This window comes from Notechis scutatus, chromosome 11 (assembly GCF_049901735.1).
Source record: "Notechis scutatus isolate UNSWTSFEM ecotype Mainland chromosome 11, rNotScu1.2, whole genome shotgun sequence".
Taxonomy (NCBI): Eukaryota; Metazoa; Chordata; class Lepidosauria; order Squamata; family Elapidae; genus Notechis; species Notechis scutatus.
This window is the reverse complement of record NC_142019.1, coordinates 7,456,372-7,469,948: the sequence shown is the minus strand read 5'-3', so window position 1 is coordinate 7,469,948 and position 13,577 is coordinate 7,456,372. Positions and strand designations below refer to the sequence as shown.

At 44.2% G+C, this 13,577-nt stretch overlaps 1 protein-coding gene across 9 annotated transcripts in view; it reads right to left on the bottom strand.

Annotated features, from left to right (window-relative positions):
- The window catches only part of DMXL2 (Dmx like 2), an 82,573-nt gene that overhangs the window by 21,817 nt on the left and 47,179 nt on the right, over positions 1-13,577 (bottom strand). For 3 of the 9 annotated variants that reach the window (XR_015750787.1, XM_087972678.1, XM_087972685.1), the window contains exons 24-29: positions 11,487-12,535; positions 9,409-9,600; positions 7,315-7,391; positions 5,587-5,717; positions 4,148-4,396; positions 321-362 (exon numbers count right to left, since the gene is read on the bottom strand). Coding sequence is in view for 8 of the 9 variants with exons in the window: in XM_087972678.1 (XP_087828804.1) it covers positions 321-362; positions 4,148-4,396; positions 5,587-5,717; positions 7,315-7,391; positions 9,409-9,600; positions 11,487-12,535 (1,740 nt within the window). In the remaining variant the exon portion in view is untranslated. The remainder of the gene's footprint in view (positions 1-320; positions 363-4,147; positions 4,397-5,586; positions 5,718-7,314; positions 7,392-9,408; positions 9,601-11,486; positions 12,536-13,577) is intronic. The other 6 variants (XM_087972682.1, XM_087972686.1, XM_087972684.1 and 3 more) reach the window with 3 other exon arrangements.

The window sequence follows — 13,577 nt, the reverse complement described above, 5'->3', positions numbered from 1 at the left end:
AGAGGTCTGTTCTTAAATGTGACGAAGTAGGTGATCTAATGCAAATTTATCCTCATATAGTATTGTATTCCAGAATCTTATTTCTTGAACGGATTGTATAGGCTTTTGGCCTTCTACAAGCCAAGAAATTTTGATTTAAGATATTGGAGATGGAACAGATCAACAGCCCAGTTTAATCCTCACATTGTTTATAAGGCTGTTGTTTGCTGAATACAATATTTGACAACATTTGACTACACTACAAGCTGCCTAAAACTTGATTGAACAAGTTTCATTCTTCACACGAGTAGGATCAGACTACATGGCAATCCCACACAGACCTTCCGTAGTGTCCTGTGTATCACCAGAAACTGGATCAGCTACTGGATTTAAAGAAATGTTAGAGGTGAAAAACAAAACAAAATATTGTAGAAATTAGAAGAAAAGGAAGCAGTGGAATATAATTTAGAAGCTAGTTTTTAAAACACTGTTTTGGAAAGGTGGACAAGGTCTAATCCAGGGGTGGGATTGTACCAGTTCGCACCTATTCGCTAGAACCGGTTGTTAACATTCTAAGCAGTTCAGAGAACCGGTTGTTAGAAGAAATTACTGGCCTAATCCTGTAAGGAAGGCAGGAAGGAAACATTCTGGTGTTGCTTACAGAAACTGCCTCTCCATTAACCCTTATTACATTCTTGGCAGGACTAGACTTCCTGTCTCTGGAACTTCTCTGGAGTTTCCCCCCCCCTCCTTTGCTGGTACTTTGCTTGTGTGGAGTGACCGTTCAAAGTTACAATGGCACTGAAAAAAGTGACTTATGACCATTTTTCACACTTACGACTGTAGCAGCATCCCCACAGTCATGAGAGGCCAGGTGAGGAGATCCGTGCCTCGATGTGAGTGATATTGAGTTGGCCACGTCCAGCCGGTCACATGACCACCAAGCCATGCCCACCAACTAAGCCACGCCCACAGAACCAGTTGCTAAAAAAATTGAATCCCACCCCTGGTCTAATCGTATGTCAGGATTTGATAACCCACTCTAATTCTAATCTAATCCCAATTCTAATCTCTAGATTAACTCTGGAGGGAAGAAAAATCTAGACAACATGACACCCCAAATTGTTTCTTAAAAAAGAAAGGATAGAAAAATAACACACAGTCCCTATTATGGTTCATAAAAGGTAAAAAGGTTCCCCTCGCACATACATGCTAGTCGTTTCCGGCTCTAGGGGGCAGTGTGCTCATCTCTGTTACAAAGCCGAAGAGCCAGCGCTGTCCAAAGACATCTCTGTGGTCAAGTGACCAGCTTGATTAAATGCCTTCAAAGGCGCACAGAACGTCGTTACCTTCCCACCAAAGGTGATCCCTGTTTTTCTACTTGCATATTTTTTTACATGCTTTTGAACTGTTAGATTTGCAGAAGCTGGGACAAGTAATGGGAGCTCACTCCGTTACACGGCGCTAGGGATTCGAACCACCGAACTGCCGACCTTTTGGATCGACAAGGTCAGCGTCTTAGCCACTGAGCCACCGCGTCCCTGTTATGGTTCAAAAAAATCTCCAATTATGAAAAAAGAAGACAGAATAACAGATCAAGGAGAACAGGTGATGCATCTCAGACCAAAGGGAAAGATTAAAACCCATGCAACAGATCCAGGACTGGACCTGTTTTTAGAAGAGGATAAAGCACACGCCCACCGGCACACCTGTTCCTCACCATCCTGCTGCAGCAGAGAGCAACTATCACAGCCAGCAGTGGTTTGGTTGATGCCTGATAAAGCTGTGTGGTGAGGCGACTGTGAATTGCCAAAGGGCGTTATGGCTTCTGCGTTGGTGGTTAAGTGTGGCGGTTTATCTGAATTGAACAGATGAGAAGAGGAGTGGTTCTCACGGTCTGTGGACTGGAACCATGTATGTTTGCGTTGTGATAGTGGGCAGAAAACAGGGATGTTTGGTAAAAAAAAACCTCAAGCTCTCTCTTCCGTTGCAATAAATTAACCTCCAACACTCTCTCAATGTAAGAAAGTTTAGTTTAGTTTTACTTTCTTGTTATTGCACCTCGTACAATGAAATCAAACACCACCTTCAGTGCACATCATGACCATGAAAATAAACACAAACACACATCCTTCACACTCCACACATCGAACTGAAAACCCCCAACACCGCACCAACACTGCACTATACAGTAGAATACAACAGAGCTACTGCCCTGGGATAGAAGCTGTTTTTCAGCCTATTTGTCCTTGTTTTTATTATTGTTCTGCCAGATGGCAATAGTTCAAAAAATGGGTTCCCAGGATGAGATGGATCTTTGAGGATGTTTTGAACTTTCTTAAGGGAGCAGGAGCTATAAAGCTCTTCCAAAGAGGGGAGAGGGCAACCAATGATCTTCTGGGCAATGACATTAACCCTCTGGAGCGCTGTCCTATCTGCCACTGTGTAATTGGCAAACCCTACACAGGTGTAGTAAGTTAAGATACTCTCTATGGTGCAGCAGCAGAAAGTCACCAGCAGTTTTTCATTCAGTTGTTGTTTCCTTAAAAGTCTCAGGTAGTATAATCTCTGCTGGGCCCATTTGACCAGGGCTGCAATGTGAGCACCCCAAGTCAGGTCCTCTTTTATGGTAACACCCAGAACCTTAAATCTGGCCACTTGTTCCACTCGGTCTCCATTGATAACCAAGGGCTGGATCTATTCCTTCTATAGTCCACTATAAACTCCTTGGTCTTATTGGTGTTGAGTACCAAGTTATTGTCTCCACACCACGAAAGCAACCGGTCCACCTCATCTCGGTAGGCAGACTTATCCATCCTGGAGATGAGTCCAACCAAAAAAGCCATTATCTAAGTGCTGGCTCTTTTGTCCTGCTCCTGTCACATGTTTAGACAGGTAATATTTAAATGAAACCACGGTGTGATTTGTCTAATGTGGTTTGAGATGCTGTTGCTTGCTTAGAACTCACACAAGGCAGCTGTCAGGATTCCAGCAATCATGATTCTAATTAAATCATGATTCTTGAGCCAACTTCAAAAAACTTCAAAGGATTTATTAGAAGCGACATACTGGCATTGCCCTATATGCAGCCAACTCTGGCATATGTAATTTACAGTCACCTGTGACCTTGTTTCCTCCCTCCCCCCATCTCATAAACCAGTTTCTCCAATTGAGCACGTTCACTGGCTGGGTGTCATCATTCACGTTCTACAATTAAATATATATGCAGGCAAAAACTCTGGTATTTTAGTTACAATCTTTTAAAGATAAGAGTTGGAATGTACTTTCGCCTTCAAACTGCTGCACTGCTGTTCCAGATTTCCTCCCTCCCCCCCTTTTTAATGGCAACTACTAAAACAGGCATAGGAATGTTTTATGAGTTGACAGCCAACAGAGCTTAGCAGAAGGTCAGTTGAAGGTCCAACCCACCAGACTTCCAACTCAACATCTTCTGCTTTATGAACTGTTGCTTATTGCTAGACGGCCTAGAAACTTACAAAAATGTTATGTATACTCCATATTCAATATTTCTGACAGTAGTTAAAACCTCTCTTGAGCATAAGCTGTTGACAACACAATTGTGTTCTCATTCCTCCAATTTTTCCCCATAAAAAGAAGAATTGGGGGTAGGGCCAAATTTCCTTAGTGAGCTTCCATGGCTAAGGTGGACTTCAACCAGGGTCTCCCTGCTCCTAGTCTCACCCCTACATCAGTTCTCCATAGACCTTCAATTTCCCACTGTCTTCTTCCAAGAGGTTTTTTTTTCAACTCTAGACCAGCTGATGGTCTTCCTGTTAGTGTTCTCTTGTCCAAGTTTGAACGAAATCTAACCCCGATTTATGCTTATACAGTTGCATGTGCCAGATGTTTCCACCTGGTCTTCTCTTATTCCTAGCTGCTTCCCCATCCTGCCTGTCAGCACACTGCAGACTATGAGGAAGAGACACTATGAAGTGAAATTCATCCACCTCAAAAAAAAAAAGTGCATTAATGTAATATTTTCAATAGGCCTTTTGAAAACCACCTCTTTAAATCTCGGCATAGGAAAGATGTAATTTAATCTTGGGGAAACAGCCTTGGGGAGGCAGAAAACTCAACCTTGATTTCAGGACTAGGTAGGCATCCATTCTGATTGTGAGAACTTCTCCTTAATCCTTGGAAGAGTTACCTGGAATATTTTCTGATTGCCGCCTGGGTTTAACCACAAGTTTCACGCCTCCTCCAAAGATGGCTGCCCACATTCGATTGTTCAGAGGATGGGCTGCCAGCCGGAATAATTCATTGGAAGCATTTATTGCCAGAGCATGGATCAGAAGACTCAAATACACGGCCACCACAGCTTCACAAAGCAAGATGTTTAACTTTGGCTGATCCTCATCTTGGGCTGAATTTAAGAGATTGAGGAGGGAGCTTACACCTGGGAAAAGAGAACAGTGAGCTGGTGATGGGCACCATCTAGACCAGGGGTCGGCAACCTTAAACACTCGAAGAGCCACAAAGTCCTAACCGGATGCCTCCCGTTCAATTCTGGAGCTGACCAGAAGTCCGTTTCTCCCACCATAGAGTCTTCCAGTGCAGCATCCTTTTTCCTCTGCCAACCGGAAGTCCAGTTTCCCCACCATAGAGTCTCCTAGCATGGCGTCCTTTTTCCTTTACCTGTCCTCACTGAAAGCCCTATCAATTGTGGAGATGACCAGCAACCGGCAGCAGAGGGATGAAAGAGCCACATTCACATTCACCGTGAATGATTTGCCATGGGCAAACTTGCCATGGAACAATTTAACAATTCAATTTCATTATTTTAAACAAATAAAAAGTTATTTTAATTTTTGTCGCTCACATTTCAATTTGTCCTTCCTTTTGCATCTTTTCTTTAATGATTCTACTCCACCATTTCTTTGATATTAACTGTTAACTTTTGTCCCATGGCCAGTTGACCATGGCAAGTTGGCTGAGTTGGCCATGGTGACTTGGCCATGATGAGTTGGCCATGGTGGATTGTCGTAGACCCCCATCTAAAGATGGCTTCTTCTGCCTAGATTTGTCTGCAAGGCCAGCCACAGGACCTCATTAAAGCATTGTTCAAAACCTCAACCTATCCAAAGGAGGACTTTTAAACACATGCTTCATGTACTCAAAAAAATGAGTGAGCTAAATTTAGGGAAGAAATGTTAACAATCCTTTTCAAAATTAGAATAGAATAGAATCTTGAAGGGATCTTGGAGGTCTTCTAGTCCAGCCCCTTGTTCACGTAGGAGAACCTATAAGTGGCTGTCTAGTTTCTTCTTAAAAACCTCCAGTGATGGAGCTCCCACGATTTCTGGGTGCAAGCTGTTCCTACTGGTTAATTGTCCTCACTGTTAGGAAGGTTCTCCTTAATTCCAGGTTGCTTAATAGCATTTTAGAAGCTCAGAGGATGCTACTAAGCAATCAAGAAGGTAAGCATAAGGGCAGGCAACACAATTCAAAAACAGAACTTGCCTGATTCAGCTGTTATTGGAAAAGTTCTGAGATTAAAATGGTACCAGTGCAGCTCAAAATCCTCAGAGCGAAATCTAACTAGCATGACAGTTGTATGGAGACGTTGACATGGGTGATTTTTCTTACCAGGCCACTGGGCAGGCAGTGAATTTGGTGTGGCGTGTTCTTCGATGCTCTCTGTCCTCAGACGCCGACGGTCACTCAACAGCAGTCCTTGGTAAGCCATTCCTGTGAACTGATTTGTTTCTGTCTGACTGCTAAGAAGAAGTTTTAATTTTTTCTTCACCTCAGAATAGAAAATCTTACACCAAAGCAAAATTGGCAAATTAGTGGCAGGGTGCAGGTCAGGGTGGGAAGCATAAAAACTCGTGAGCCAAAAGCTCTAGAATGGCCTTAATAACACACACACACACACACACACTATAAGCAGCTTTTCAATGCATATTTCTGCAAACAAAAACAGGTGAAACAGACTGGGCTCCGTTGATTTATTGACCAGGATGCTGCAATGCTTCGATCGGATGATTCTATTCAGGGGTGATTTCATTGCAACATCCTGTGAGTCCTTGCAAATAGTCCCAACCAAGAAAGCAAGGTTATCAATAGCAATACTACTTTTATTACAGGTAATCCTTGACTTATGGCCACAATTGGGATCAGAACCTCTGTTGCTAAGCAAGGCAGTTGTTAAATGAGTTCTGCCTGCTTGGAAGGTAAAAAAAAATGGTGATCACATGACCTCCCAAATAGATGCCAAACTCCTGAATTTTAATCATGTGACAATGGGGAATGCTGTGATGGACATAAGTGCAAAGACCGGTTGTAAGTCTCTTGTTTTCAGTGAGTTTGAACCATTGCTAAGTGAATGGTTGTAGATTGAGGACTACCTGGGTTACAGTAGCAAAATCTAATAATTCTGACTGCACCTGTCCTTGCCTTTGCGTTCAAGAGGAGCAGGAAGGGTGAAATGCAACATGCTTTCTCAAAAGTACACAACTGCTTTGGACTCAGTTTTCACTTATCTAACCTTTGTTTTCATTGCAGTTCTTGTTCCTGTTCCTCAAGTTTATTCCTAGAGACCATTGCATATCCTTTGAGCCACACCTTTACCTCCATCAAGCACATGCCTTCTAATTATCTGAGCCGCAGTGGCATAGTGGCGCAGTGGTTAGAGTGCGGTACTGCAGGCTACTTCTGCTGACTGTTGGTTGCCTGCAATTTGGCAGTTCAAATCTCACCGGGCTTGACTCAGCCTTCCATCCTTCCGAGGTGGGTCAAATGAGGACCCAGATTGTTGGGGGAAAGAGGCTGACTCTCTAAACCTCTTAGAAAGGGCTGTAAAGCACTGTGAAGTGGTACATAAGTGCAATTGCTATTGCTAACTGATTGAAAAGATTGAATGGATTTCCAGGTAAGGCTTCCCCATGGCGGTCAAAATCCGCAAGACGAAAGGTGCAGGGTCACAGTTCCAATCACAATTTGCAAGGTGCGTACAAAAGGGCCAGGACCTGGATCACCTTCCATCCTGCAGATTTTGACTACCAGCTGCAGAGCCCACTAGATGGGGACAATTCAGATATTTTTTTCAAATCTCCGAATTCAAGTTACCTGTTTTGGTAACTTGAACTCAAACCAAAGCGATTCATGAAACGAATACATCAAGCTAGCTCTTGTTTACCGCTCAAAAAAAAACAAAAACCAACACGGTCTCTATCCTTCCATCCAGGTCCTGCCTTTTGCTCTAAGGGAGCACAATTAGCATTGCAACACATCTGTGGCAACCTCACGTTTCATCCCACAAAGGAGAACAACAGAGCCATGCTGGGGAGAGGAACACAGCGAAGGAAATCTTACCTGTAGCTATGGCTGTCACATAAGGCTTGATAAATTGATGCAGAGAGGGAAGCAGCTAAAGAATAAAGAGTATGGACCTAAAAATGGAAGCAGAAGAAAATGGATTAGGATATTACGAATACATTTCCAGGATGAATTGTTGCCTCTAAGGCTTGAAATTTTGGGCTTGGACAATCTGGAACTGTCTGTGGTCCGATCTAAGCATGGTACACAAAATTGTCTGCCTCAATGTCTTGCCTGTCAACAACTTCTTCAGCCTCAATCACAATAACACACGGGCAAACAACTCTGCTCCAACTCAAGGTAAACCGCTCCAAACTCAATGGCAGAAAATATGACTTCAGTTACAGGATGGTCAATGCCTGGAATGCCCTACCCGACTCCGTTGTTACAGCTTCAACCCCTCACAGCTTCAACCTCAAACTGTCTACCGTGGACCTCACCCCGTTCCTAAGAGGTCCTTAAAGGGGGCATGTATAAGCGCACCAGCATGCCTACCGTCCCTATTTTACTGTCCCCGTTTATCTGTATTTACTCCCTTTGTTCTTGTTTATGGTCATACCTATACTTGTTATCTTGTACATACAAGATAACAAACAAACAAACAAATAAATAGTTGACTTTCCAAGGAAAAGTGCTCTACAAAGAAAGCAAATGGGTCAATGTAGTCAATGCTGGATCAACAATGCTGGATCAATGCTGCTTTAATAAGTCTGCCACCTCTTATATATGAATTGGCCTGGTGCAACGATCAGAATGTTGGACCTGGAACATGAACGGAAGCCGAATTGTACGTCACAATCAGGTAGAGCGACTGGATCAGTTAACATTTTCTCACAAGGGATTTAATTTAGGATTGGGAAACGAGCTTGTCGGGCAGGGGTTCCAAATTTAGCAACTTTAAGACTTGTGGGCTTCAAGTCCCAGAATTCCCCAGCCAGCACAATCTCCATAATATAAGGAAAAATCCTAAACTAAACAAACCAGGTATTTTAAAGCGGAAGGCTAGAGCGAGACATGAGAGTAATTTTCCAAAAGTTGAAGAGCTATCCTAGGGAAGAAAGTATGGATTTATTTTTCGTGGTCCCCAAGGATAAGACAAAAAAATAATAATTGGTGGAGGTTTTACAAAGAGAGAGAATCAAACTTTGATGATCTTGGGAGCTCATAAGCGTGAAATAGTCTGCCTCTTGCAGTTGGAGTTCTCCATCACTGGAGGCTTTCAAGCAAAGGTTGGACAACCACTTGTCTGAGATAGTGTGATTAGTACTTTGCTTTGGGCAGAAGGTTGGATGAAAAGACCTCCAAGAACTCTTCAAACCTTATGATTCAGCTGTATCTCTACTATATGTAGCACCTGCCAATACAGCCAACAAGGAGGAATGCTGGGAGTTGTAGTTCAGCAACACCCAGAAGACCATGCCTTCCATGTTTTGCACGGGGGAGTGATGCGGCAGTGTTGTGGTTAGCCGGCAGCAGGTGCAGATGGCTGAGGAGAGTGAGGACTCTGATGAGGGGCCAGGACCATCAGGGAGTGGACTGCTGCCTTCAGAGATTGTGGGGGCTGGCAGCAGCAATGAGGAGGTTCCCGAGGAGCCTGTGCCAAGTGCGTGTGCGTGTGCGCACAGGGCTGCTTTCAGGAAAGAGCAGCTACAACAGCACAGGCGACTCGGGAGTAAGGCTGCAAGGTAATGGCTCCTCCCTCAAGAGGATAAAAGCCAGGTTTGAAAAAGTGTTCTTTGCAGAAAGCAAAGAAGCTCTGAAACTCAACTTGTGGACATCTTAGTTCGTGTTTGAAGAATCTTGTAAATTAGTTCTTATCTCTGGGTTTTTGGCAGCATTGACAGACAACTTGGCAAGGCTCTTTTTTATCGGAGCTAATTAGTGGAAAGCAGCCTTTAATCTGTAAAGGAACAGAATTCGTCATTAAACCTTAAAAGGTGGGGGCTGCTGCCTTTGTCTGTTTGCTCTTTGGGAACCCGGTTGGGTCAGAACAGGCAGATCCAATCCAAACTCATATAGACCAGAAGTTAAACACCCACTTCTTTGAATCTGCCCCTTCGGCACTCAAGGTGGACTTTCCCATTTTATTACCTTGACATCTTCGACGTTGGGATGTGGGGGCATTTTCATCTGGACAATCGTGTAGAGGATATCGTGGATGTGGTTGTTTAAGTAGAGGACGGGATTGGCGATCACAGTTTTTGTGGCAGCGATGCTGGCTGAGAGCAGCGGTAACGTTGTGGGCAGCGGAAGTGGCGACTGTAGTTGTTTGACAGTAGTTTCCTGATGGGAGGGGGAAAAATGGAAGAACTGGGAATATATCATTGCTCTTTTAAAAAAAATACAATATTAAAAGCTTTGCAAAGTATGTAAAAACCATATGAACAAATAGTAAGCAAAAGCAGTAAAGAACCAGAAAGGAAAAAAAATCAGAAAGAATAAAAAGAAATATAGAGAAGCAGCTTCTTACTCTACACGCAGGGGTCTTCAAACTTGACAGCTTGTTGACTTGTGGACTTCAACTCCCAGAATTCCTCCTCCAGTCATGTTAGCTCAGAAATTCTGGGAGTTGAAGTCCACAAGTCTTAAAGCTGCCAAGTTTGGGGACCCTTGTGATAGATGGTAGATAGATGATAGATAGATAGATAGGTAAATAGGTAGGTAGGGGGAGAGAGAGAGAGAGAGAGGGAGGGGGAGGGAGGGAGGGAGGGAGAAAGAAAGAGATGATAGAAAGATAGGTGATAGGTGATAGATCAGGGGTCTTCAAACTGGACAGCTTTAAGACTTGTGGACTTTAACTCCCAGAATTCCTCCTCCAGTCATGTTAGCTCAGAAATTCTGGGAGTTGAAGTCCACAAGTCTTAAAGCTGCCATGTTTGAAGACCCTTGTGATAGATGGTAGATAGATGATAGATAGATAGATAGGTAAATAGGTAGGTAGGTACAGAGAGAGAGAGAGGGAGAGAGAGGGGGGGAGGGAGGGAGAAAGAAAGAAATGATAGAAAGATAGGTGATAGATCAGGGGTCTTCAAACTTGATAGCTTTAAGACTTGTGGATTTTAACTCCCAGAATTCCTGTTAGCTGAGGTATTCTGGGAGTTGAAGTCCACAAGTCTTGCCAAGGTTGAAGACCTTTGCTCTACAGTTACAAAAAAAACAAAAACCCTTCACATTTTTCTATTATCCATTTCTTTCTGATCTTCAAAACACAAATCATAAATGCATTTTTTCCTGCTTTAGGCAAAGAGCTTACCAGTAGAGTCTTCGAATTAGGGCCATAACTGAGCCCCCAAATTTCCGCTGCTAATCATGACAATGGTTCAGTGAATTTTGCCTCATTTTACAATGTTTCTTGCCACAGTTGTTAAAACGAGTGACACGGTTGTTAAGTGAATCTGGCCTCCCCGTTGATTTTGCTCATCGGAAGGTCACAAACGGGGATCATATGACCCCAGGGACACGGCGACCTCATAAATATGAGTCAGTGGCCAAGCATCTGAATTTTGCTTTATGTGGCCATAGTGATGCTGCAACGGTCTTAATGTGAAAAATAGTGCTTTTACATCCCTCTCTAAGTGGCTTACAGAGTCAGCCTCTTGCCCCCAACAATCTGGGTCCTCATTTTACCGACCTCGGAAGGATGGAAGGCTGAGTCATCCTTGAGCAAGTCAGGATCGAACTGCTGGCAGTGGGCAGAGTCAGCCTGCAATCCTGCATTCTAACCACTGCGCCACCACAGAAGGAAAGAAGGGAGGAAGGAAGGAAGGGAGGAAGGAAAATAGCAGTAGCTCTTACTTATATACTGTTTTACAGTGCTTTTACAGCCCTCTCTAAGCGGTTTACCGAGTCAGCCTCTTGCCCCCAACCACCTGGGTCCTCATTTTACCCACCTCGGAAGGATGGAAGGCTGAGTCAACCTTTAGCCTGGTGGGAATTTGAACTGCCAAATTGCAGGCAGCCAGCAGGCAGCAGAAGTAGCCTGCAGTACCGCACTCTAACCACTGCTCCAAAGAGGCTCCTGCTAAAATGGTCCGAAGTCACTTTTTTCAGTGCTGTTGTAACTTTGAACGGTGACTAAATGAATAAATGTAAGCTGGGCACTACTTGCATGAGGGGTTTCAATGCAGAAATGTAGCGATGATGCTACATCCTCAGGTGAGCCTTCTTACCTGCTGAGATTCCTGTAACAAGAACTTCAGCTCCATTCTGACGGAAGCCAGGCCGCCCCCCTGTGCCCCGTGAAGGCTGCAATAGCTTAGGAAAACCCGGAGAAGCGCCTGGTTTTTCTGCAGCCACCATTTCCGCCGCTCTGCATGCTCTCGCTTGCTTTGCAGCCGCCGCCGCTCGACCTGATGCCACTCGTAGGAGCCCGACGGCATCTTCTCCCCCATCTCTGGGTGGTCCAAGAGATCCCCGTTGACTTGGCCCTCGGCTTGGCCGTCGTCTTTGCTCTGGGTTGCCTCGTGGTTGCAAATTTCATGCAAGGCGGCGATTTCTTTCTCCAGCCAGTTGTACAACTGGAACCGGAGCTTCCCACCATCTACTTCGTAGCCGGTGGCCAACGTTCTCAACTCCGTCATGAGGATTTTTAGGCAGGCCCGGAACTTGAGCTGTTCGGCAATCACGTCGACCTCCGTTTTGTCGATCTCACCTTCCTCGCCTTGACTGGGATCAGGACTTTTGACTTCTTGTTCTTTACTTTCTAGGTCGTTCATCATCAAACCTTTCTCTTCTTCCTCATCAAGTAAACTGCTTTGGTCATTCCCCCAGTCTAGTTTCAGAGGTTCATCTTCAAAAGTTATCAATGGTTTGCCCCAGTCCACCAGGGAGGAAGCTTCTGTAGTGCCCACCGGCTGTGACCAACCTGCCGTGCTGCCTTCGTCTAACACATTTGGGTCTGCCTTCAGACCATTCTGCATTAGTGGAGTGGGTTCTCCTTTCTTGGCTGAAAGTATGGACTTGCTTCTTATTTTGGGAAGCTTTGAAAGCACTTCCAGAGCCAGGACAGGGCAACCGACTTTGAAATGAGCATTTGCAGTGGTGAAGAAGAGTTTTCGTTCAATGAGATTAATTTTGTCCACAAAACTTTTATCCGCTTGCAACCCCAATGTTGCTAATGTCCCATCGGGCGAGCAGAAATTCCTTCGGATGAGCAAAGGATGGGTACGCAGATAGTTGTAGAAACTGAACACCACGGGGTTGCAGGATTTGACAATAACTAGGGGAAATGGAAACAAACCGTTGTTGAGGCTTACACTGAACATCTGTCACATCAAATTTGGCAGCTTAGTGGGCCCTTTGAAAAATACTCGTGGGTCCCAATCAAGAAAGGCACCAAAGGTGTTTTTTTCCCCAAAGATCGCTGGACTGTTTTTTTTAATTATTATTAATTTTTCTCCTTTGAAAAACATTTTGCTTCACATTCAAGAAGCTTCATTGGTTTCTGGTGGGAATGGAAGTAGTTAGAATGAAGAAGCTTCTTGAATGAGAAGCAAAATATTTTCAAAGAAAAAAAAACCCAAGAAAGTCCAGTTGCCTTTTGGGTCAACCAGGACCTAGACTGGGGTGTCAAACTCAAGGCCCGTAGAGGCGTTTTGGTCTACTCAGTGCAAAGATGAAAGATCAGGCCAGCCTGGGTTTGGTCCAGTCTACTCAATGCAAAGAGGAAACTTGCCAGACGTTTGGGGAGTAGGGTCAAGCTGGCCATGCCCACCCAGTTGGCCACACTCAACCAGTCAGCCACACCTACCTAGCCCCCCAAGGTCAACCACAGCCCTGATGTGGCTCTCAATGAAATTGAGTATGACGCCCCCTGACCTAGATGATTGAGAATCTCCACAGAATGTTATTTGGTGGCTTTGAAGCTGCTACAAGTTCTCTGTGTGATCTATGGCAGATGGGTGGCTAGTTGGTTAATTACACACTCTTGCAATTTCTGGTAGATCTTGCAAAGCTGCTGATATGTAAGTCTTCACCCAAATGAATCTAGGGTCGATTAAGACACATTTTTCTGAACACATTTATGAATGAACCTATTCAGAAGATCCCCAATCATCTTCTCTGAAGTGACCCATAATTACGTAAATCTGAATGAGTTTGTACAAAGCAATAGCAAAGTTAATCACATTAAGGGTGCTGATAAACATACAACGTGACTACTAGCATCTTGTGCAACAAATACATCTTTAGAAGAGAATATCTCTGGCTCGGGATTGAACTCTGGAGCCCTTGTTGCTCTCTGCCTGAGCTTGGTTGCCCTG